This window comes from Corythoichthys intestinalis, chromosome 2 (assembly GCF_030265065.1).
Source record: "Corythoichthys intestinalis isolate RoL2023-P3 chromosome 2, ASM3026506v1, whole genome shotgun sequence".
NCBI lineage: Eukaryota > Metazoa > Chordata > Actinopteri > Syngnathiformes > Syngnathidae > Corythoichthys > Corythoichthys intestinalis.
This window is the reverse complement of record NC_080396.1, coordinates 51,625,109-51,649,152: the sequence shown is the minus strand read 5'-3', so window position 1 is coordinate 51,649,152 and position 24,044 is coordinate 51,625,109. Positions and strand designations below refer to the sequence as shown.

General features: G+C 39.5%; 2 protein-coding genes across 2 annotated transcripts; both read right to left on the bottom strand.

The window, feature by feature from the left end:
- Positions 1 to 4,161: 4,161 nt before the first annotated feature.
- On the bottom strand, positions 4,162 to 10,301 carry aar2 (AAR2 splicing factor). The gene is made up of 4 exons (XM_057830190.1): positions 10,139 to 10,301; positions 9,269 to 10,041; positions 7,595 to 7,824; positions 4,162 to 7,343 (listed from the first exon to the last, which is right to left on the bottom strand). The coding sequence occupies exons 2-4, from the start codon at positions 10,029 to 10,031 to the stop codon at positions 7,176 to 7,178; spliced, it is 1,161 nt and encodes a 386-aa protein (XP_057686173.1). The 5' UTR covers positions 10,032 to 10,041; positions 10,139 to 10,301; the 3' UTR covers positions 4,162 to 7,175.
- Positions 10,302 to 12,057: 1,756 nt separating this feature from the next.
- Positions 12,058 to 24,044, bottom strand: prpf6 (PRP6 pre-mRNA processing factor 6 homolog (S. cerevisiae)). Its single transcript, XM_057830180.1, has 21 exons — positions 23,818 to 24,044; positions 23,260 to 23,422; positions 23,040 to 23,158; positions 22,873 to 22,951; positions 22,586 to 22,762; positions 22,362 to 22,490; positions 17,997 to 18,091; positions 17,745 to 17,901; positions 17,370 to 17,532; positions 17,179 to 17,297; positions 16,880 to 17,098; positions 16,679 to 16,801; positions 16,183 to 16,304; positions 15,963 to 16,101; positions 15,644 to 15,763; positions 15,055 to 15,231; positions 14,858 to 14,991; positions 13,591 to 13,682; positions 13,393 to 13,507; positions 13,200 to 13,326; positions 12,058 to 12,983 (listed from the first exon to the last, which is right to left on the bottom strand). The coding sequence occupies exons 1-21, from the start codon at positions 24,003 to 24,005 to the stop codon at positions 12,831 to 12,833; spliced, it is 2,910 nt and encodes a 969-aa protein (XP_057686163.1). The 5' UTR covers positions 24,006 to 24,044; the 3' UTR covers positions 12,058 to 12,830.

Here is a 24,044-nt window from a genome sequence, read left to right as displayed (position 1 = left end):
CAGGGCTGGTGTTCCAATCTGCTCTTAAATTTCCTCATGCCATTGGTTAATGGGGTACGGATATTTGCATTTAAAACCAAGATATTTAACATGAGGCGCAATGTCTCCGTCCTGTATGACTACTGATATAGTGAAAGAGAATTCCCACTATGGCCAGTCAAGATTCCATTGGATTAGCCTTGAATCCACTTGAAGCATGTTGGCGACAGTAGTTAATCCAAAGGGGAGAGAAGTTCAATTGTACAAAGTTTTGCAAAAACGTTTAGCAACCACAGTGCAACTATTTTATTTCATGAGTTTCTGTCAAAGTTTGAATCTTTTATTCTATCCATAAATCCAGGCAAAATATAACCGGCACGGAAGATGAATGACTGAATGAATCCTTGTAGTCTGTGAAGCAGAGGAAATAATGTACCAATGCACCTCTTCGCCCCGTATTACTATTAAAAAAAATTCATATCAAGTGTCACCTCCCTGAAGATCTCAGACATGATGATTTTAGGTAATCTTTTTAATGCTCATCTTGAGTAATGTGGGTTTAAAATGTCACCTGACAAATCAAACTAATAAATGTGTGTGTTCTGATAGCGCCTGCTGAAAAAATTCACCACATCGAATGAAATGTTGTTACTAAAATAATAATATTTCAATCATTTTGCTAAATTCAGGCAAATATTTGTGGGAGGAAGTATACTTCTATCACAGGCAAGGCGTTAAAGGTAAATTCACCACTGTAAAATGTTCTTTCATACCACTTATCCTCACAAGGGTCATCAACTATGGTCAGGAGGCGGTGTACACCCTGAATTGGTTAACAGGCAACCGCAGGACACATACTGTATAGACAAACAACCATTCATGCACAATCACCTCTATGGACAATTTGAAGTGTTCTCTTAGCGTATTCAGTATGTTTTGTGGATGTGAGAGGAAACCCGGGTACCTGAAGAAAACCCACACAGGCACAGGGAGAACATGCAAACTCCACACAGAAAGGCCGGAGCTCAGGACAGATTTCAGAACTATGAGGCAGACACTTAACATCCGTACCGCCTAAAATGTAAGTAAAACATCAAAACAACGTGCTTAATTGTGACCCTACTTAGATCATGTAGTTCTTCTTCATGATCACATCTGCTAGACACCCCTTCTTGAGACTGGTCCAAATTTGAAATGCAGTAAGTGACTCAAGGGTGGAAAAAAAAGATCTGCACACCCCTGTGATGATTGCCAAGCTGTGGGCTTGCGTGACAGCGGTACTTGTACTTTAGTGGGGTAAATACTGGTTGAGTTCTTAATTGCTTGACCTCAGGAACATTTGACTGCAAAGAACCTAATGCACTTTATATTAAGAAGACTTTGTTTGGAATGAGAACCTTTACCTAATGCCTTATTTTTAGCTTTATAAAAACTTTAGACTGCAAATTAGCAAGATATTCCTACATTTTCCTGTGCATCTGCTCTCACTTATTTTGCATCCAACAATTTACTGTGCACATCTCAGGGCTGTGTCAATTCCCTGTGGTTGAACAGAAAGAAAAATGGCTTCCTGTGAGCCAAACACTTGGCCACCTGGTTCGAGCAAGACTGGCCACAACATGTACCACAGTCACATGTACAGAAATATAACCAATTAGGTGGGTTTGCTGTACTGGTAAAGCAGTATACTCTGAGATTAAGGCCATCAAAATGAAACAAAAATGTTCATTTAAAGATTTGTAGTCAATAATAAACACACCTTGATGAGAACGAATGTTCTTATGGAATCTGTTCATGATTAACTATGAACTCCAGAGAGCCAGGGTACATTTAGCTCATTTGGGATTCCAAGCAGAACGGAGAAGAGACGGAAGATGAAATCACAACTTCCCGCTGTTATTTTGGATGACAGTCCCGTAACTCAGCATGAGATAGGAGAGGGAGAAGAGGATGTGGATTACGGGAGGAAGAGACTGTGTTTGAGGGTCTCAAAGTATACAAAAGAGGCAGGTAGAGTTACATTTGTCGTTGGATCTATCGGGAATAGATTGAGGTTTTCTGTGACTTTTTGAAGGTTGTTTACGTCCGCAAATTAATCCTAATACCTTTCATTTAAAATACAGTATCTGTGGAGAGGCATACATACTGGCACCAAATTTGACTCAGAGCATTAGTTAACACTCTAGTCTCAAAAAAATCTCTCAACTTTCTAAATGATTAATAAATACTGTACACTACAAACTCTAATAGTTAATTTGATGTTTCCTTTTGCATTGCTTAACAGCGGACGGAAGTGACATATATACATGCATGATGAATAGGAAGATGCATTATAAGTCTCAACGTATATGTCTGATGGTGAAGTGTTTAACTACGGAAATTGTCCCTCAATCTGTCCATGGCTGTCCAAATTTGTCAAATTTGAAACCTATTAAGAATGAACTACCAAAACATGGAAATGCTCAGGATTGAACACAAGACCTCACACACCCAAAGCATCCACTCTACCTCTGAGCTACATCCCCCATGCACAACCTCACAGTTATCAAACAGGTAAAACATGGTGAAATGTGCCAAGCCATAGCAACCGCAACATCATGTTGAGAAGTGTGTAAAGTTGTCACGTAGCAATAGCGCAGGTACTGGTTGGCTGAGGAAATGATCATTGTCTCACGATCGATTGATTTTGCTGAAAAACCCAGATGTGAGTCTCAAAAATCTGAATCTGAATTTTACGATCTGGATTTGCAAAATTCAAATTCAAATTTGAAAAGACAATTTGAATTTCAATTTTGCAATTTGATTAAGAAATTTGCAATTTGAATTTTAGTTTTGTAAACTGAATATGAAAATGTAAAATTGAATGGGAAAAAAAACTGATTATTCATCGTTTTTAATGCAATGATTCAAAATTTTTAAATGATTTCAAATTACATTATTCAGATGCACGTTAATTCAGATTCAGTTTAGCCTTTTCAGATTCAGTTTCTGATGGCACAAACATCACTCCATATAGGAATGGCGGTTCATGTTGCTTCTTGCCCAAATTCATCTGGGATAGTCATGGACACCTGCTCAGCTCGGATGGGGAACAGGAATAAGTAGTATGAAACGATCCAATGGATATTTAAATGCAGTAAAGCCATTTTCTTTTCATATTTCTTTTGCTGACTAGTCTTACTGGGGGGAAATAATAAAGCACAGAGGTTGTGCATATTTAACATGATGCAGGGAGGAAATAACAGCACACAAAAGCAGCAAGCAAGCGAGAGAAATGTCTGAATAATACATCAGAATATGAATTATTTAAAAGCTAGACGAGAACAAAGATGGGTGCTTTGGTCCTCTTAATCCTAGGTAAGGTCTACTTTCCAAAAAGACAACATTATCCAGGAACCATGGGTTAGTAGTGAGTTACAAAAAGGCTTAATCATTTCACTATTTAGCCTTTATCTACTGACCATTCAACATGTCCTCCTACTAGGCACCAATAGCACAGGTCTTATGTCACATCATCTGTTTCACAAAAAAGAACAAAATTGAGGTAGAGTGAAAAATAATTGAGCACCGGTGGTGTGTGGGTCTGGGTAGTTGGATATTAAAATCTTGTCTGCAGTGACAAGGTCTTTCAAGGGTCACACTGGAGTGTCACTGCCAAAGACAACAGTCAGTAAAAATGGAAGCGAGCTATCACTCACGTGATGGGCAGGTGGGGGTGGAATGAGAGGTCTCTGGTGAACTGTGGCCCAAGAGAAATGAGAGGCCAGGAATGGACATGTGACTTGTTTAAACCTAGCTTGATTAAAATTGGACTTGCCAAATGTTTAGTTAAGCTCTCATGGAAGACTTACCTCATGAGCACAGAAACATGCATGAGACCAGCAGAACATGGCATTGCATGTTATCACAGTATTTGCTGTGCCACTGAAATGCCTTCACTCAATCAATAAGTTTGCAGGGGAATGCGTTTTTCAAGCTTGCTGTACATGATCACAACGGCAGACGGACAAACACTGACATGCCTCCAAAATCTAATGCTTGGGTTTTTGCCCCAGCCTCTAATCACTTGAGCAGATCATTCAAACAGAACCTTAGTGTTCACAGTTCACACACACTGATGTGTATGACATTTCCAGGAGTTTTTTTTTTTTTTTTTTTAACACATTCAGCTGTTTTAGTGCAAACCCCCCCGCTCTTGTCCATTTGTCTGGGTACCAAACTTCCAAATGTGACCAAGCTCAAACTGCACTCCCATATTCTAGGGGAAAAAAGACAATATAGACGTGGCTGTCTCACATCATGGGAATCAGACATGTAAAAACTTCAGTGGAACTATAGCAGGAGGGAATAAAGACCAAGCACATGCAGGCTTTTTCAAACAAGGGTAATCAATTCTATCAAATGAATAGAAAAAAAATATTTCAATTTTGACTTACTCAATGGTTAGGTCAACATATTTGTTATCAGAATGGCTATATTTAGCAACACCTGGTATAAGTCACCTCCTCATGCAGTGCAACAGCACATTATTCTGAATCTGTGCCAGAGATGAAAATAGAGCCACATATGTGGATTTAAAACGAGCAGCTATGTTTTTTTCAGTCAGTTGACCTGTGCTCTTCTTTGGATGTTTTCCCCGTCTTGTGCTATTTTTACCTGGTCTCAATTGACTATTTTTTCAATCCCCACAGAATATTATGTTCTATGATTATATAGTACTGTGTACACATCTAGTACAAGAAAGAATGGACTATTTGAGGCTTTTTTTGTTCTTTAATAAGCAGTTGTAAGAAACTTTTATTAAATTTCAAAACAAAATTCTAGGAAACCTCTTATGTGGAGTCAAACACTGTCCTGATATAATTTCTAAAATGGTGTACAGCCGCCATCTTTGTTTTAATGCTTGAAATTTTAAGTCGCATCAGAATTTTGGAAAAACGCGAATGAAGATGAAGATCTTAATTGATCCCTTGGTTTGTCATTATCTAGCAGACTACAACAGTTGACCAGTAGTCAAAAATTTCTGGGACCTGCATCAAGACACAGTAAAAATTCGATGCATGAGTGATAAAAAAAAAAAGAAAAAAGAAAAAAAAGTAAATAATTGACCTATATTTTAAACTTATCCAGCAAAAGTTTGTAATTTCACAGAAAATGAATATTAATATTTTCATTCAAGAAGTCACATGCATTGTTGAAAGAAGACTGCAGATGCAAGGGTGTAGGTTTGCATAGGGATGGTAGGGACATAACACTACCAACTTTTCAGGATGTTCAAATTATCCCCACCAACTTTTAAGCAACTTTATTTGCAACATATAATGACTTTACTTATATAGTTCATTTAGATTGTCTTCCCATATGTTGTAAGGATAGAATTGAGCCTACCATTATTATAACAATTACAGTAGTTTAATTATGTTCACTTACACTGACCCCTTTTCACTTGTTGAATGTGCCAGTCCATTTTTCCCCTGAAACGCAAGTTTGATTGGCTGATGACCTGAACCCCCCCCCACACACACACACACCATTCATAGCCCGACAGAATTACAACATGCGCCTCCCCCGCCCTTCAAAGACGAGGTATATTAAAAATGTGTCGTTTTTTTTTCCCGCCAGCAGCTGCCACGTTAAGTAATGTAAAAAGACGTTAATGTTGTGGATGTGGGGAACAATCCACTAATTTTGCTACTGCTACAGTACTTCAAGTCGATTTTTACTCACCGAGATTTCTTCAAATAAGAAAATTGCAAGCTAAAAATAAGACTAAAATAAGACACTTATTTTAAGCAAAAAGTTCGTATATTTAATCTTAAAAGAAAAACTTGTCAGAAATGTTTTTAATTCAAGGATATTGTTCAAAACATTGATATTTTTTTTTCTTGATTTAGGTGAAAGATGACCAACTTTTAGATGTATGGGCTCAATACGAACAAATAGTAATATTTACTTAAAGTGAAATAATCTGACGCACACTCAAAATAATGATGGATAAAATTATTTGACTAAATTTAAAAGAAAATTATAAGATTAAAACGTTATAAATTTGCAGTGTGAAAGTTAGGTCAATACAGATTTGTTTTGCATTAATCATTTAGCCTATCAATTAATTAGGTTCATATTGGTGAGAAATATAGTCCTGACCCCCATTCACCAAATACAGTATGTTTGGTCTTATTAATGTCCCGTCCCCAGCAAAAAGTGTACATGCAGATTATGCTGTTATATCGTCCCTACTAATATTAAGACCAAACCTACGCCCTTGTGCAGATGACTCGTTGCTGTTTTTTTTTGGGGGGGAGACCGCATGTACTCATTGATAATATCCAATCATTTGAAGCCTGAGGAAGAGCGAGGGGGCACAAATAGACTGTTTTATGTTGTTTCCTCTCATGATCCAATCCTTTTCCAGCTGTGCTTTTCAGTTACATATAAAAGAGAAATAACTGTTCGGGATTTTCTGTAATTTGATATAGGCCCTCAAATGAAAATAAGATATTTTGAATTGGACTAGAAAAAAAAAATCGAATTTCACACCAAATGCACTGTAGAAAGCAATCAATCTTCTCTGAGGAGACAGAAAAATCATTAACTCGTCAGCGCCATCTGGTGGGGGAAGCCGATATGATAATGTCTTCAGAAGAAAATGGGTATTAAAAATACTTTAAGATAAATGCACTTCTACGTTTCTATACAGGTTTATTGCAAACATTTAGCATTACTCAACATTATCCAGCACCTACATAGCCTTAGAGAGGATAAGTGGTACAAATAATGGATGGGAGAGTTAACACACTTTATATGAACATGTGATTGAACTATCATATTACTCATGTGACACTCATCACGAAAGAATGTTTATATTCATTAATTATTAGTCCTATAATTTATAAAGTTTACTGATATTATTTTTATTTATTAATATTCTTCAGATTTTACAAAAACCTCTTTAGAACAATATCTACTCTCTAAAAACTATTCCAGATACAAAGAGAACTACCAGTATATATATCAAAGAATTTGCTCGCAACAATTTAAAAAGAAGAATGTACTTCTTAACTGTAACCTTGTTAATGAGGCACCACATATGTGTACAGAGGAACAGGCCTGTAAATAGCTTTTCACATGGAGCATTATTTTGATAAGTGACATCCATCTGACTTGGAAGGCCAAGTTTTTCAGCAAACGTGATGTCAGTCCACAGAAAATCCCTCCGGAAGATCCACAACCACCGGTGCGCATTCATCCAAATCTGCATCGAAATCCCAGTTAAACTTTTTGGTGAGATAGGCTTTGAATTTCTCTGCTCTTTTGCGGAGCACTGCATCCACTCCAGGCCCACTGGCAAACTGGAAAAAGTCCTGCAGGAAAAAAAAATCAGTCACTCAAACAACATGAAGGCACTTACAGAAGCACTGTTGCTATTCTGGCATTCAACCAGTGTTCTCCTATAATTTTGTATCACCTAACCTCCAATTTGAAGAGATAATTTATAGTTCAAACTATCAAAACAAAAAAACAAAACAAAACAAAAAAAACATTTTTTGCAGCGGGTTAAAGACACCTCATTTGCATAGTGTATTGCACATCACTAAAACCGAAGCACTCTTACCTGTAGCGTTGAGGTGAGGAAATTGTTCTGAGACACAATGTCCACAAAGAAGTCAGGAGGGATTTCTCCCAATTGGTGGTAGAGAACAGCAATGAGTCCCAGGTAGAGCTCCTTGTGCTTCTGCATGGCCGCCTCTGCTCGACACAGCAGGCTCAGTAGACGCTTCCAGTGCTCAAAGGCCTCGTACACATTTCCGATCAGGAAGCACACAAAGGCAAACTGCAGCTCACCTGGGAAAAGAGTTTCACCTACTAGTCTAAATTTGGTTTAGGGTTAGAGTTAGGAAAAGGTTAAGATTCCACCATCCGATTACAAAATATCAGAATGTCAAGGAAAATTGACAGGGTCATATCCTTCAGAGTTTTTAAAGTCATGTATTGCGAGATACATAATGTTATCAGTACGGCATTGTCATACAAATCAGTGGTCATCAAACTTTTCACAGCAAGTGCCCCCTGCAAAAAAACAACATTTAATGAAGTGAAGCATTTCCATACCACTAGAAAAAGGCCGCATACCAAGCCATTTTGAACATTAATTTTGCAGTGATGAAATAAAACAAATACTTTTGCGCATTACAAGCTAGACTGCTGAAAATATACACAAAGGAAAAAGACCTTTTTAAGAGAGCATATTGGTATTTTTAATACGGTGTGGTAAAATATCGAAATGGTGAAATATCGTGATACTTTGTATCACAAAAGGTTATCGATATGCTCCTGCCAAGAATCGAGATATTGTTTTAAAAAGGTGTCAATGTCTAAAAAAATAAATAAAAAGGAACCAACAAGTTGCTACCAAAATCTTCCACCATAATAGTGTCTCAGTTAACTCTAAGGCTGCATTCACGGTGCACGACGCCGAATCCATTTAAACTGGGAACATTCGTTCATTCGAAACCAGAGCATTTACAGTCATTCTGTCCGATTTTCATGGCATTTACAGGTAATTTCCTTTTGAGTTTCAGTCACTGCCTATTCATTTGGGTGATTCCCAGGTCACGTCCTGTTCTGTAACTCAAAATAAACAGGAAGTAACAGATTCAAATGGTAAATGACCTTAAATAGCCCGAAATTACCTCATTGCCTGGCATTGGCTGCCACTGACTGCCATAGACATTCAATCCATTTGAACTGGGAGGGTGGCAGCGAATGAACTCATTCCCTGCCATCCCTCCCACTTCAAACGGATTGGATGTCTACTAGTGATAAACTCATTCCAATTCACAGTAGAAGCTTGTTTTTCTTTTTATTAGTTGTTTGTCCAATGTATCGATAATCGTTGTATCGCCATATCGTCAGATCATCGTTATCGTGAGCTTTGTATCGCAAATCGTATCATATCGTGAGGTATCAAGAGATTCCCACTCCTAATTTTTAATGAGATGTGCATGTAGTACGATGTTTATCGACCCTATAAATCAGATAAAATAACATAACATTTTAGGGGTCGCTTTAAATTATATACTTATGTTGTAACAATATGCATGTGCTGTTAACGTAACAATATAAATGTGCTGTTAACAACACCAACTCATAAAGAATGGCATGCCAGTCATGGCACTCATAACAGCTGTTTTCCTGGGGACTCTGATCCTAGCCATACGTCAAAATTGTCTGGCGTACTTTGTCACATGCCAAAGACGTTCTGCTAAATCTAAACAAAGACACTCACCTAGCAGATTGAGAGGCTTCTGCTGGTGGTTCTGGTCAAGCACAGTCTCCAGGGCGTAGGTGAAGTCCAGGCTGCATTGTGTGATCTGGGCAGGTGTGGCCCCAGGAGGGTAAGTCTTCTCTGGGATGGCAGAGAAGCGCAGCTGTGTCCCTTCCCTTTCCTTCATCTTGGGGAGCCTGTCTAGTCCCTCCCTCATGGTCTGGCATGCTGTGTCGTTCCTTGGCTGCTCAGCCCGGTCCTTGGTGTGTCTGAACTCAGTCTCAGGGACAACGTCACTGTAGGCACGTACTCGACCAGAGAGAGGCTGCAAGTTGATTGCCACCTCTTCGCTTAGACGGTCCGAGAGGGACACCCACTTTCTCATCACCTCATACGGATAAGGTCCAAGATACGGATCCAGATCCTGCAGGTTTGCTCTGATTCTGCCCACTTCCTCCATGTTGTGGGAAGCGGAGAAGTCCAGATCTTCCTCTTTTGGGTCCCAGTTAGCCAACAAGATGTCTCTCGGTTTGAGATGGAGGAAGAGGCCAGTCTTGGGACCAACTTCTCCTCCACAGCTCGGTGAATTGACAGAACAGTAATTGAGAAAGTGCAGCCCCGGGGGTATCATCTTAACACCCCGGAAGCGGGGACCAACCTGCCAACTTTTGCAGTCAATGCCGAACTCTGTGCCCTGAGGGACTCCCATGAGCACAAGGGTGGCCCCCTCCTCAAATAGCCTTCGAGCAACATCAGGATCCATATCTACTCTGCTACTAGCCATTTTTGGGAATCTAAACGCGGAGAATTTGATGTTATACAAAAATGGCAAAACTAACTCGACCACATTTTCCAGAGTTCGAATAACAGTGTAAATACTCAAGTTTTTACCTACGGCTTCTTGAGACAATAGTCTTCTGTTAACACGTCGCAAGCAATGTGCGCTAAAATACGACGTAGTAGCAAGATTTAATTTGAAGAATTCCCATTATCTCACGTCGGGATGACAACACATCGTAATGTCCTGCCGTAATTGCATCCCGGGCAGGAACAATTATTTTTGTACTACGGTTCCTACCAACAACTATGCTAAACATGTACCGGTCCTTCTCAAAAAAATAGCGTATTGTGATAAAGTTCATTATTTTCTATAATGTACTGATAAACATTAGACTTTCATATATTTTAGATTCATTACATACAACTGAAGTACTTTAAGCCTTTTATTGTTTTAATATTGATGATTTTGGCAAAAAAGTCAAGAAAAAACAAAAATCCATATCTCAACAAAATTAGCATATCATGAAAAGGTACTCTAAAGAACCTACTAACCTAATCATCTGAATCAACGAATGAACTCAAAACCCCTGCGAAAGATTCCTCAGGCTTTGAGCCTGGTTCATTACTCAAAACCGCAATCATGGGCAAGACTGCCAACCTGACTGCTGTCCAGAAGGCCATCATGGACACCCTCAAGCAAGAGGCTAAGACACAGAAAGAAATTTCTGAGCGAATAGGCTCATGCCAGAGTGCTGTATCAAGGCAGCTCAGTGGGAAGTCTGTGGGAAGGAAAAAGGGTGGCAGGAAACGCTGCACAACCAGAGGAGGTGACCGCATCCTAAGAAAGATTGTGGAGAAGGCCCGATTCCAGACCTTGGGTTGACCTGCAAAAACAGTGGACCGAGTCTGGAGTAGAAACATCCAGAGCCACCGTGCACAGGCGTTTGCTGGAAATGGGCTGCAGGTGCCGCATTCCCCAGGTCAAGCCACTTTTGAACCTGAAACAGCGGCAGAAGCGCCTGACCTGTGCTACAGAGAAGCAGCACTGAACTCAGTGGTCCAAAGTACTTTTTTCAGATGAAAGCAAATTTTGCATGTCATTCAGACATCAAGGTGCCAGAGTTTGGAGGAAGACTGGGGATAAGGAAATGCCAAAATGCCTGAAGTCCAGTGTCAAGTACCCACAGTCAGTGATGGTCTGGGATGCCACGTCAGCTGCTGGTGTTTGGTCTACTGTGTTTTATCAAGGGCAGGGTCAATACAGCTAGCTATCAGGAGATTTTGGAGCACTTCATGCTTCCATCTGCTGACAAGCTTAATGGAGATGAAGATTTCATTTTTCAGCACAACCTGGCACCTGCTCACACACCAAAACCACTGGTAAATGGTTTACTGACCATGGCATTACTGTGCTCAATTGGCCTGCCAACTCTCCTGACCTGAACCCCATGGAGAATCTGTGGGATATTGTGAAGAGGAAGTTGAGAGACACCAGACCCAACACTGTGGATGAGCATAAGGCCGATATCGAAGCATCCTGGGCCTCCATAACACCTCAGCAGTGCCACAGGCTGATTGCCTCCATGCTACGCCGCATTGAAACAGTCATTTCTGCAAAAGAAGTCCCGACCAAGTACTGAGTGCATAGCTGATATAATTATGTGAAGGTTGACTTTTTTTGTATTAAAAAACTTTTTTTTGTATTGGTCGGATGAAATGTGCAAATTTTTCTAGACAGGGATTTTTGTTTTTTCTTGACTTTTGCCAAAATCATCAATATTAATAAAAGGCTTGAACTACTTCAGTTGTGTGTAATGAATCTAAAATATATGAAAGTCTAATGTTTATCAATACATTACAGAAAATAATAAACTATCACAATAAGGTAATTTTTTGGGAAGGCCTAGTATACTATACAAAGCTAGTGGTGTCAATATTTTTAAATACAAATACATTTGTAAAATACGTCTTGCTTGCAAAAAGGGGAACGGTAAACGGTAATATAAAACATGTTTTATCAGTCAAGGCAATGCATTTCTGCTTATTTATTCACAAAATACATTCAGTGATTAGGTGGTTTTATATTTCTGTTGAGGGCAGGGAGTAACAAATTTGACGTTTGTATTGCAAGATGTCGACTGAGTATATTGAGAAATACAGGTGATTTGTCCTAATACTGGATTCTCCTCTACCCATTATTAACATTGTTTGCACATTCACCTGTTCACATACTTTTAGCTGTCCTATCTCCCCTCTTTCTCTCTTTTGGTTACTAGCTTTCACCTCCCCTCATGGTGTCCCCTTCGTAAGAGTAGGCAGAAATGCTACTTGGATAAGGCGATCATTAATGATGAATAATGGGTTTTTATGCATCAGTAATCCTTGTGTTCTTCTGTTTTTCCTTCTATCCATACCCCAAAAATAATTTATGTCCAGCTGCTTTCTCTGAATAAACAACATAATATGAACAACCACATTGGGAGTAGACTAAACTCCCAGGCGGCACATTAAAACTATTCAGCCTATAACGACAATCAGGATTACGCTCTCCCTGCCTATGCAGCTGAACAGAACAGTTTATTTAAACAATAAAAAGGGAAAACCTTTACTGCAAAACCAAAACTACAGATACATTTTTCATTTGTTACGAAAGTAATTTTGGAGACAACATTAATTCACAATAGGCTTGCAGCAAATGGACAAATACAACAAGGAAGCCAAGCTGTGTGAGTCCAAAAGGGTTCCCTTCCTTTGACGATTTGTTGAAAGGTTCACTATATGTGTCAAGTCCAATTCCTCAGTCTTAGAATGTGTTTTTGATCTTGCTTGCAACTTGTGCAAGAATCTCTACTGTCTTCTTCTGCCAGTTCAGGACGTGTTTGGACTCTGCACACCACAGCTCACCATGGCGTGGTTCGGCATTCTCACAGCGCTTTCGCACCTCTTCCTGTTGTGCCTAATGGATGACAAAGAAACAGAGATAAAGGTAGAGTGGAATTCTGTTTTGGGATTTTCTACTCATAAAAATCTGCCGTATTCTTTAATAGGTAATAACCATAGCAGCCAATGACCAAATGAAGTTATAATGGTCAGCCCCAACTGTTTGACTTTAACAAAAACTCTAGAACGGTAACAGTCTACTGGCTAGGCTATCTAAATAAAGGGATCTTACCTCTGTTCCATGCTGGAGTTCAAACTTGTAGAAGAGAGCCCAAGCATCTCCCAGGTCAGGCTCTATCTTCACCGTGCGGAGGAACCATTCTCTGGCTTTGGTGATCTTCCGCTCACTCCAGAACAACCTAAGGGCATGCGTTTTCATAAATATTTGTCTGTAGTATACAGTATAGACAAAGGGGCAGTCATACTTGGCCACAGCAAGCAACACGTGTGGATCATGTTCACATTTCTTCAAAGCATCCACACTCTTGGTCTTCCTCTGTGGCCTGGCCTCCAAAAACACTGCTTCAGCCCACAGGATGCCTTGAATGAAGAAGAATTTTAACTACCTTTATTAATGTATTACAAGAACGAATGGCAGCACACTACAATGGTCACATGCTCACCTGAATTTGGACATTCCTGCAGAGCTTTGGCCATTAGTGTGTTTGCAATGTTTTTCAGTCCCGACCGGTATTCCAATCGGACCGATTCCAACCTTGTTACCGGGAGAAACGTGAGTGATAAGCTTCATGTGTCATTAAAGTGTCTTTCTTTTAGGGCTGGGCAACCAGGACAAAAAACAGATCACATTTTTTTTTCTCTCCATATGATCTGAGCTTAATTCTTCTCATTTCTATTTTTTGATTTGGTATGGCTATTGTGATTGTTTTTTTAACCTATAATTTTAAATAACGTGCAATGAAAATAGAGCGTAGCTGAACATTTTATTAACATATGAAGTAAATACAAACTAAATTAGCTGCACTGAATACACTGCCTCTTGTAAACAGAAAAGAAACCGCTCCTTCAAAAACGCGTATCTACTTACAGAATTTTGGAGTTACAAAACTACTTCCAGAAACAATTAATTTGTAGGTAGAGGTACCACTGTATGTACAAAACCTGCCATATATTAAAGCAGGAGTAAGCATTTTTGTGGTGACATTTCACCTGTACGCATTCGGTTACCATAGTAACCACAGAATATAATACATTACAATGCACAAACTTGTAATGCTGAGATCTCTAGCAACATGCTCACATATGGTTTTGGGGCGTTTTCATATCATTTTTAATGTTCTTAGCAGCATGGTGCCCCTTTAAAGTACTCTTATTGTGAATAAATGTTGGCCACTGGGAGGCAGTGTGACGCTTCCCAGTAAGAGCTTAAATGAAAAATTATTTTTGGCAGCTCGTAATATAATTTGTTTTTGGCTCCATATGAAGTGTAAATTCCTATGACTATTGTTCCATTTCTTTTTATTGACTGTCACTGAGGCCTTTGTGTGCAAATACAAATTGTAAAGCGATGAGTTTTCATTGGCAAGTGAATGACGCCTTCCATTGTTTAATAGTATTAAGATAGCAGGCGGACAAAAAAAACGAAAAGTAGTTTGTTTTTGGTACACAATATGTGTAACTTTTTTATGTGTGCTTGGAAGTTAGTTTACCTCACCTATTGTGTCATAAACTGCTTGAAAACTATGAACATTGGACTCTTTTTGAGGGACTTTTCAAAATTTGTCAAACGAGGTCTCCATCAGCACCATGCTACGTTTGATATTTTTATGATCAGCTGATCACAGATTGACCGCAAATGTTTTTTCGATCTTCCATCTTAAAATAACTCGCATTTACTTTCTCTTTTTTCTGTGCTAAGTGATTCCTTACCACAACTCTGGACCCTGTGGGTTCTTGAGTCGCGCCTTCTCCAGGATGGCTCTAGCTCTGGTCAGCTGGCCCACTCGTTCTTCTAGACGTGATGTCAGCTGCCACAGGGCTACTGATTGGGGACACTTTTTCAACTGCATGAAAATAAGGGACATTAGCCTTAGAGGAAAAAATGAGAGCCTTGGCAAAGAACTCACCCCTTGGTTGTAAGCCTCTCTCGCTTTATCTGTATTGTCACATTGTTCCTCAATCTGGCCTTTCATCATCCAGAGTTTTGGAAAGTCCTCATAGTGTTTCAGGGCCTCTGTGCACAACTCCTGCGCAGCTTCAATGTTCCCTAATACCCACTCCAACTTGACTGACTTCATGAACACCTTTTAAAACAACACCCATTTTAGAATAAGAATGTGCAAGCAAAAAAAAAGTGTGGTGTCCCTTTTTAATTCTGAGAAAAGTTCATATGCTTTCTGTGACATTTTCCAAATGCATAGCTGAACTTCCTCATTATGACTTGCAATCTGATGGAGCAATCAACGTAGTCAAAAGTGAAGTAATGACGACAACTGTCAGCGCACAATAAAACTAAAGGACCGTTTACACGGAGACGCTGCGACAACAATCCGCAACAAATTCAAAATCGAGGGCTGGTCGTGTTCACGCAAATCAATAACGGAACGTTTTCGGTTAATTGGGTTGGAGCATCTCCGTGTAAATTGGCTCAGAGTACCTTCAGGTTTAAGGATTTGGAAACAGTGTGAAAAGAGCAATGAGGGATGGGAGACTCACTCTAGCCGTTGGAGCACTGCTACGAGCTTTGGCTAACAAACGACGAGCTCTCTCATACTCGTTATTTTCAGACTCAAGCTTGACTGCAGCCAGCCAGATCTCCTCACTGTTTGGATTAGCCTGTGGAAAAGTGTAGTAATGGAGTAACAAAAGTGCCCAACATAAATTATTCCAGTTAAACCTCAATTTTGCAGAACCTGAAATCAAAGGTTAATGAATGAACAGACTTCTGGTCATTTCTATTTCAGAATAGAAGTGTCGGTCTGTGTGATAAAGCTTTATTTGGATCAGTGATTTTTCGCAGAAGCAGCTCCATTACCTGAAAGGCCAGCGCTAGAATACTTCTAGCAGCAGGCACATCCTCAGCGAGCCACTTGGATTTTGCTCCCATAAGCCACAATACCTCTGCCTTTGGACAGTGAGCCACAGCTTTCTGAAGCAGGGTTTCTAAAGACTCCCTGATGGGTTCATGTTGAAAACACAATGTGGACGAGATTATTAAATACAAAATGTCACTTCAGGAGGAAGATATTAATTACCTTGTTCCATGGTTCTTTTCAAAGTAGGCAGCTCGAAGCCACACACTTTTCTTACTGGGGAACACCTGCAGAGCATGGGCATAGATGGCCCTGGCACACTCCAATGCTCCATGGGCCACGCACTAAAACACAAAAATGTTTTAAGTCAAGGACTCCTGCAGATACCAGGGTGTAAGCCAAAATCGTTGAGGTCAGTAAATTAATGAACACAAAAATGTTTTAAGTCAAGAAATCCTTCAGATACTAGGGTGTAAGCCGAAAACGTTGAGGTCAGTAAATTAATTCATGGTAAACATTAAAGCAGTTAGTGGTCAATGTAAAAAAAGTTCATTTTTAAAGCAAGTCTGGTTCTTCTATCATTGTCTATTACATTGCAGCAGCAATTTTGCTTGCCTTTTTAGGGGAATTGAATAACTTCAACTTTTTAATTAACATGTTGACATATGAGCACAACTGTGAATTTGCACACTAACTGAGCACAACGCTATACACGCACACTATCAGAGTCCTCCATCCAAGTGTGTTTGCGGTCTTCCTCTTCGATGCCAATCCCGATGACTGCTCTGATTATTGCTTGGCAGGTGGCTACACTGCCAGCCTTGTCGCATTCTTCCGCATCCTGCAAGAAAAGACTGCAAATCAACATCTTGCAAGACAGCCACGAAATTAAATAGTTTGTGAGTAACAAGTAACACACCTGTATCCACTGCTCTCTGTTGATCTCCACCCCGTTAGCGCGCAGCGAGGTGATGGCTCTCTCAATGATCTTCTCCACCATCTGTGTATTGCCATTGGCTTCCTCCAACTTTGCGGCAGTGATCCAGATGTGACGATCAGTAGGGATGTTCTCACGAGCCTTATTTAGGACACGTCGGGCATTTTCATATGTCTCCAATCGAGCCAAAGCCAGCCACAGCTAAAGATGATGGAGACAAACAGTAATGATGGGATGTTTCACACAGAGGGGTCAAATAGCAGAATTGGGGCTCTAGGCACCTCTACACTTGTAGGGCAACACTCTACTGCTCTGCTTAGCATGATTCTGGCATCTTCCTGCTCCTCCAGCTCGACGGCTGTCTTCCACAGACGAACTGACTTAGACACATTCTCCAAGGCTACGTGGATATCAAGAACAGTTACAAAAAAACATAATCAAACAAAGATGGTACATTTAACTTGCACGTTACCTTTTCTGAGGACTCTTTTCTTTGCTCTGACATCCGTTTCCAGTTCCGCAGCTCTGATATATATTCGGACAGACTGCGGCATGTGCCGAACAGCTTGCGCTACCACAGCTTTGGCCGTGTCACCAGGCTGGAGCCTGGCCGCCTCCAGCCACACGTCCTCACTCTGGTGAGCAGGGAGGACAACCACAGTTTTCTTTCACGGAAAACTAAGAGCTTAGCATCAAATATTTTTATTAGCCAATAACAAGGAATAAGAAGCTAAAAGAAGCTTTTATGCTTTTGTCTAGTGACAAAAAACATAACAAATGAAATCAATAAAACAAAAACAGAAATGTATCACACAAACACCCACTTAAAGGCGCCTCCATCCTTTACCTTCAGACACATCTCTGTGCCTTTCATGATGAGATTCCGGGCCACCTGCAGTTTCCCGGTTACTTCTTCCAGCCTGGCCGAAGCAATCCAGGCAGGCGGATGATGAGGGTTTGTCTCCCTCACTGATTTCAGCAGCAGACGAGCCTTTTTAATGTCACTGGACAAATACAGAGCCAAAGACAGCCATGAAGAACTCCTCAAATGCAAAAAGAATAAAACACAAGAACCTTGGGCGTTGCATTGTGCCCATACCTGATGTCCCCTCCATGTGTGGGGATCATAGAATTGAGGTCCGTAAGGTAACCTTTAGGGTCCACCACTGTCTGACCGCTGACTGAGTCAGACACCTGACGAAAGAGGCAGGCAGACACATGAGAAAAAGAATTGTGAAATCAATGAGATGACCCTTCCTGTGATGAAGCTGTAGTTATCAAGTATTTTTTAGAATCTATTATTATCTTAATTACCCCACAGAGTAACCGGATAAAAATTTTGCACTGCCAAAACTAAACATATACAGTTAGGCATGTGCCGGTATGAGATTTTGACGGTACGATAACCGTGAGCAAAAATACCGCGGTATCACGGTATTGCAATTATAGCTCCCAAAAATTTTGAGATGTTTGGGTTAAAAAAAAAAAAAAAAAAAAAAAAAACTTTTTTCCATTGAACAGGATTTTTTTTTTTTCAGACCATAGTTGCAAATTGGAACATGAATATATTGTTAAAATAAATAATCAATAAAAAAATATTTGAAATAAAATTAAAATAAATATAACTTATAGACTATACTCACAGCCACAGCTCAAGCTGCACAAGATTACAGCAAGAACAAAATAATTTCTATAAAGTAAAAACACTTCTGAACAAAATTTTTAAAAATTTATACTGCATGACTTTTTTTTGAGGGTGGAAAAGCTTAAGTGAAGTTTCGCCATTTTCAGCCACTGTGTCAACTCTAGTCTACATGATGTCATGCCTTTGTGTTAAAAAGAACATAAGGAATTCATAAGTTAGGTAAAAATGTATAAGTTAGTTAAAATGTCAATATTGTTGTGGAAAGGTTTCATCTAAAAAAAAATTTTAAAAAAACACATTGGGAGTGAGACCTCACCTTGATCCAGCGAACATGGATTTGTGCTTAGGGCAAGATCATCGTTCGCAATTAGCGATCTTTGATGCTATCACTTTTTCCCCTTCATTCAAGCGAATCAAGCTTGTTTTCTCACTCTGCGGCTGTAACACTCAACGAAGTTGCTCTCCCAGCTGAGCCTAGGCTAACATTCATCTTTGTAAGCTTTTACTTCGTTTGTATATTGAATTTGAAAGGAAAATGTGTGTTTTGTTTTTGGCGAACTTTTTCCATGGTGCTAATCTGTGGAAGCTACTCACATGGAAAAATCTAATTGTATAACATTTTAAATGTATTCATTTTGTATATTAAACTTACCACGATTTGAGAGCTCAATAAATTGAAGAACAGTACACCTTATGTTTGGAGTAATTGTTTTTAGGTTAGCTGGCTGTGTAGCCGATAGCGTCACTCTCACACACAGCAACAAACGGGAGGGGGTGAGCGCTGCTGCGCCAAGCCGCTTCTGGCTGCGTTTTTGACACAATAAAAATAGCGAATACCGTCCTACGGTCTGACGGAAAATTTTAGTGGTTTTGAAACCGCGACGTTTTCACACCACGGTAAACCGTGAAACCGGTAACCGGCACATGCCTATATACAGTACATGTGAGATGCAGATAGTACTGATGTGTATGACAAATACCAGACTACATAACAATATGTCCCATAACATTAAAATAGTGCTGTTAAAAAAAAAATGTGACTCTTACTTTGCTTTGGGTCTGCCCAAGTGGCCAAATCTCCTTTGCTGTTCCTTTGTTTTTTGAGTGTGTCTCAAAATTCCTTTTCATTCATTGAGTCTAAGGTTTTACCAGGGTTGCTACTAAGTGGTTTTGTTTTTCCTAAGCTTTGTGAAATGCTTTAATCCAACACTACGCCCTAACCACTGCTTGGTGCCGAATTAAAGCATATTACTGAGACGTATATTACCCACCTATGCTATGACTCGGTCCACTCTTAGCGAGGGTATTTGGATGCCCCAGTGAAACACTGTCGGAAACACAGGGCCCTCAACAATGACATCACTAAATGAATTGTACTTCATGTCATTTTTGACAATCACTAAGTTATGTATTTTAGGACACTTTGTCTGACATTTGACAGGTCCCCCCAGGATTGATAAATCTAAATTCAAGACTTTTAAGACCTTTTTTAATGCCATTTCAACTGAAAATTAATACTTTTCTCGCACCCATTATTTAGACCATATTGAATCATATTAAATAAATTAAGCACTGAACATCAAATTTAACCTCAATTACTAATTGTGTTTGACAAAGAAATGCACATACAGTATATTGAAGATACAATTAAAACACATTTAAAGTAACATTATAAAGTCCGTCAGAATTGTTTTAAACCCACACACGCACACAATAATTATGGACAAAAAGAGGAGGAGGACAGGACTCAGGCCAGCCATCTTCTGTAACAGGCTAGGCGCTAGTGCACCTGCCAAGACCCCAGTGAACATGGCTAACTCTCGAGTTAAAACGGCGAAATTCACATTCATTTGAAAGGCAAACCGAAATGTTTAAGCAGGTCCACTGCCTTCGCGTGACCCATAAACTGCAACCTAAAGTATCTGGATGTAACTTGAGCCCCATCACATACTCCAAAACAACGGGAATATCGCGGGACTTAACCGTGCAGCAGTTGCGTGTGAAAACAATTTCCTGTGTCGACTGACATGGGAAGCAGTGTGCGTGAAAACAGGCGTTAAATTCCCGGGTCACAGCAGATGGCTGATGACTTAAATAGTCTTCCTCCCTCTTCGCAGTAAGAGGAAAAGCAGTAAACAAACATCGCAAATATAAACATAGCAAGCTGGAAACAGCTAAATTAAACTGAAAACATGACCAAAATTAAAATGTCAATTATTACATTGGGCCGGGCCAGGGTTCTTTCTCGCTAACTTTTTGGAATAACTATATATAAACGATGTATGAATGATAAGCTAAGGAATAATTGTTATATAATAAACAATTTGGATAAAAAAAAGAAGGCGCTGTATGGTCATTGCAGAGCCAGAGCGTGCCTATACGCCCTTTTTAATCTTCCCCTCTGCGAGTCCGCAAAACCGCGTCTGTTTATTTATATTTGACAAACTTTTCCAGCGTTATTTCGTTGTGTAAATAAATTTCTAATGATCATAAAAATATGTAGTCTATTTAAACATTAAGAAAATGTGCGGTCGAGTCCGCAAAACCGCATCTGTTTATTTATATTTGACAAACTTTTCCAGCGTTATTTCGTTGTGTAAATAAATTTATAATGATCATAAAAATATGTAGTCTATTTAAACATTAAGAAAATGTGCGTTTTTTTTTCTACCAACTGAGAATTCGTTATAAAAGTCACAAATGTTATCACACAAAACGCGGGTCGGGCTTTAATACCCGTGGACCAGTTCGGGTCGGGCTGGACTTTTTAGGCCCGATTTTACCTCTATCTTAAAGTCTTGATGAGCTTAAATTGGCTGCAGTTATGAAGTTGGGAATGCTCCCTTCGGAAAAAAAAAAAAAAACACGATTTGAGAAACATTATGTTAAACAAACTTTTCCAGCGTTATTTCATTGTGTAAATGCATTTATAATGGTCTTAAAAATATGTAGACGATTTAAACATTAAGAAAATGTGCGTTTTTTTTCTGCTAACTGAAAATTCATTACAAAAGACAGTTAAGACATCGGGAACGCTCCCTCTGGAACAAAACGCAACATGACCAACATTGTGACAGCCAATGCCGACCAAAAAGGACGTAATATCCGAAACAGATCACCAATGGACTCATTTGAAGTATATGAATGGTGGTTTGTTTTGGTGTTCAGAATCCACAATACTTTTGCCTGCAGGGTTTTCGTTCCACCGACAAACAGACGCATTCCCGATGCAGAGGTGGATGGATTCTCCGTTTTGCTGGTTGCAGTGGTTTGGCACGCACGAGTTGCATTTCGATTGGTAGTGCAGTGCATCGTAAAAATTCTATGCGTCATCTTCGTTATGGATTTAAAAAAAAAAAAAAAACTTTGTCACGGATGTAATTTAGGTTGCACTGAGATGTTCTTGAAAATTAAGACCACGGTGAAAAAATTCCAGACTTACAACAGCTAATTTAATACTTTTAATACCTTTAATAATGGAAACCTAAATTCAATGCTTTTTTAATACTTTTAATAACCCGCGGGTACCCTGTTTGAAATCTGTTAGGATTAGCTGATTTAATTTGGTTACCAACTGCACTATAAAGGGAGTGAATGTATACCAGCGACTGTGTCTATGCTCAACTCCCTATAGGGACATTATAACACAGCCTAATGCGCTGTGCATTTCAGGTATTTTAAATATGCTTACATTAATACCTTGTGTTGTTGATCGTACCCGCAATGTTGTGTTAGCTTAGTTCTACTTTCCATTCACTACTTTTATCTTCTTTAAGTATGAAATTATGCTAAATTGTCTAAGGATGCTGCGGCAACTACCTGACTCAGTCTCATATCCATGAGTGTGTTCCTGGCCTGACCAATTTTCCTCATGTCCAGGTCTCCTGTCCCTGGTGTCATTAGGCCTGGCGTCATGCTTCCTGGGTATGGTGTGTTAAGACCGCCCAGCTGGTGAAGAGAAGAAAGGGAAAGGATTCATTGAATTATTATTCATAATCTTGATTTTTTTTTTTTTGTGACTATGTAATTGCATGTAAACAGACCCCCTTCAATGGGTCCACACTGGTGTGATTCTCTCCTGTTTGGAGGTGCTTGGAAAAAAAGCTATCTGGAACAGGAGTGAGTTTCTCATAGCGTGGGTTCCTCTGGCGCTTATTCCTGGCGTCTCCCACTTCAGGAATGCTAAGCCATTCCTCCTCTGAGACCTCTGCCAGTTTCCTCTGCGTTAAAGAGAGTAGAGTTTTAAAAAATCTGATCTGATTTAGCCAGAGGGACAAAGAAGCAGATTTCAAGAGATAATTGCATTCGTGGATTTGCGCCCCATCTTTACCTTTAGGTCTGAAAACTGCTGCTGAATTTTGGGTCGCTCCATACGGTATTTTTCTATTTCTTCCTTTTCTCTCAGCTCCCTTAAATCACAAAGGAAATATATGAATGATTTCCTGTCACTATGGAAAATTATGTTTTAATGCTGAAAAGTTGTGTTTTACAATCAACCTTCTTTCCTTGCGTCTTTCATCCATTCTTTTATCTAAAGCACAATATATAGCATCTGCTTCTTCATCGTCCTTCTCATACGGACCACTGGAGAACAAACTACCCGCGTAGCCATTAAACTGGAAGAAAGTGTTACAATTTTTAACATGTTAAAAAAAATAATAATAATAATTTTTAAACTCGTTGGAGGAAATTTATGATTGAGTATAATAAAATGCACCTCATCATAATTAGTATCATTCAGATCTTCGTCATCATCATCCTGATTTTTTTTCATTTGGTCCCCAACAGTCCTCTTCCCTGGAGGAGCATGCCTGTCGTCTACTGGATCGTTCGCATCACGAGCGGGACCAATATCTGAACGAGTAGTGAAACCAGTAGCCCTACAGGAAAACAATGAAAGCTAATTTAATAAAGTAATATTGTACTGTAATAAAACACTTGTCCTAGAATAAATCTAATAACGATGTGTCAAGGTAATGAACAGTAATGTGACTGTCGGGATGTAAATACAAATGGTCAGAAAATCAGAATATAAACTAAACGCCCATAACAACAGCAAAACCACAATAAAGTTTATCTTAATAATTTCAACGTCTCTCTACGACTCACGAGTGCATTTTTATTTGCAGAGTATTCACAAGTCACAATGCCACATGTTCACCATATGGAATAGTCACACGTAAAACGTTACGAATATTACATTTGTGGAATGTCAATGGAGATGTGAAAAAGGACTAGGTTTATAGTTAGTAAGCTAGCTAAAAAGTTAGCTTACCCTCTACCCAAACCGGGAACGTAACCGAGCGGGGCAGGCATCCCCAGGAACGGTTTCTTCTTTTTCCCCATCAGCGGTGAGGCCAGGGGAATAACTGGGGGTGCACCAGTCGCCCCCGCTGCTCCGGTGGCTGCTGCATTGGATTTAGAAACATTTTTAGACGGTTGTTTAGTAACAGTGGCGGACATCTTTGCGACACACACACGCAACGTCAAGGCGGATAACAA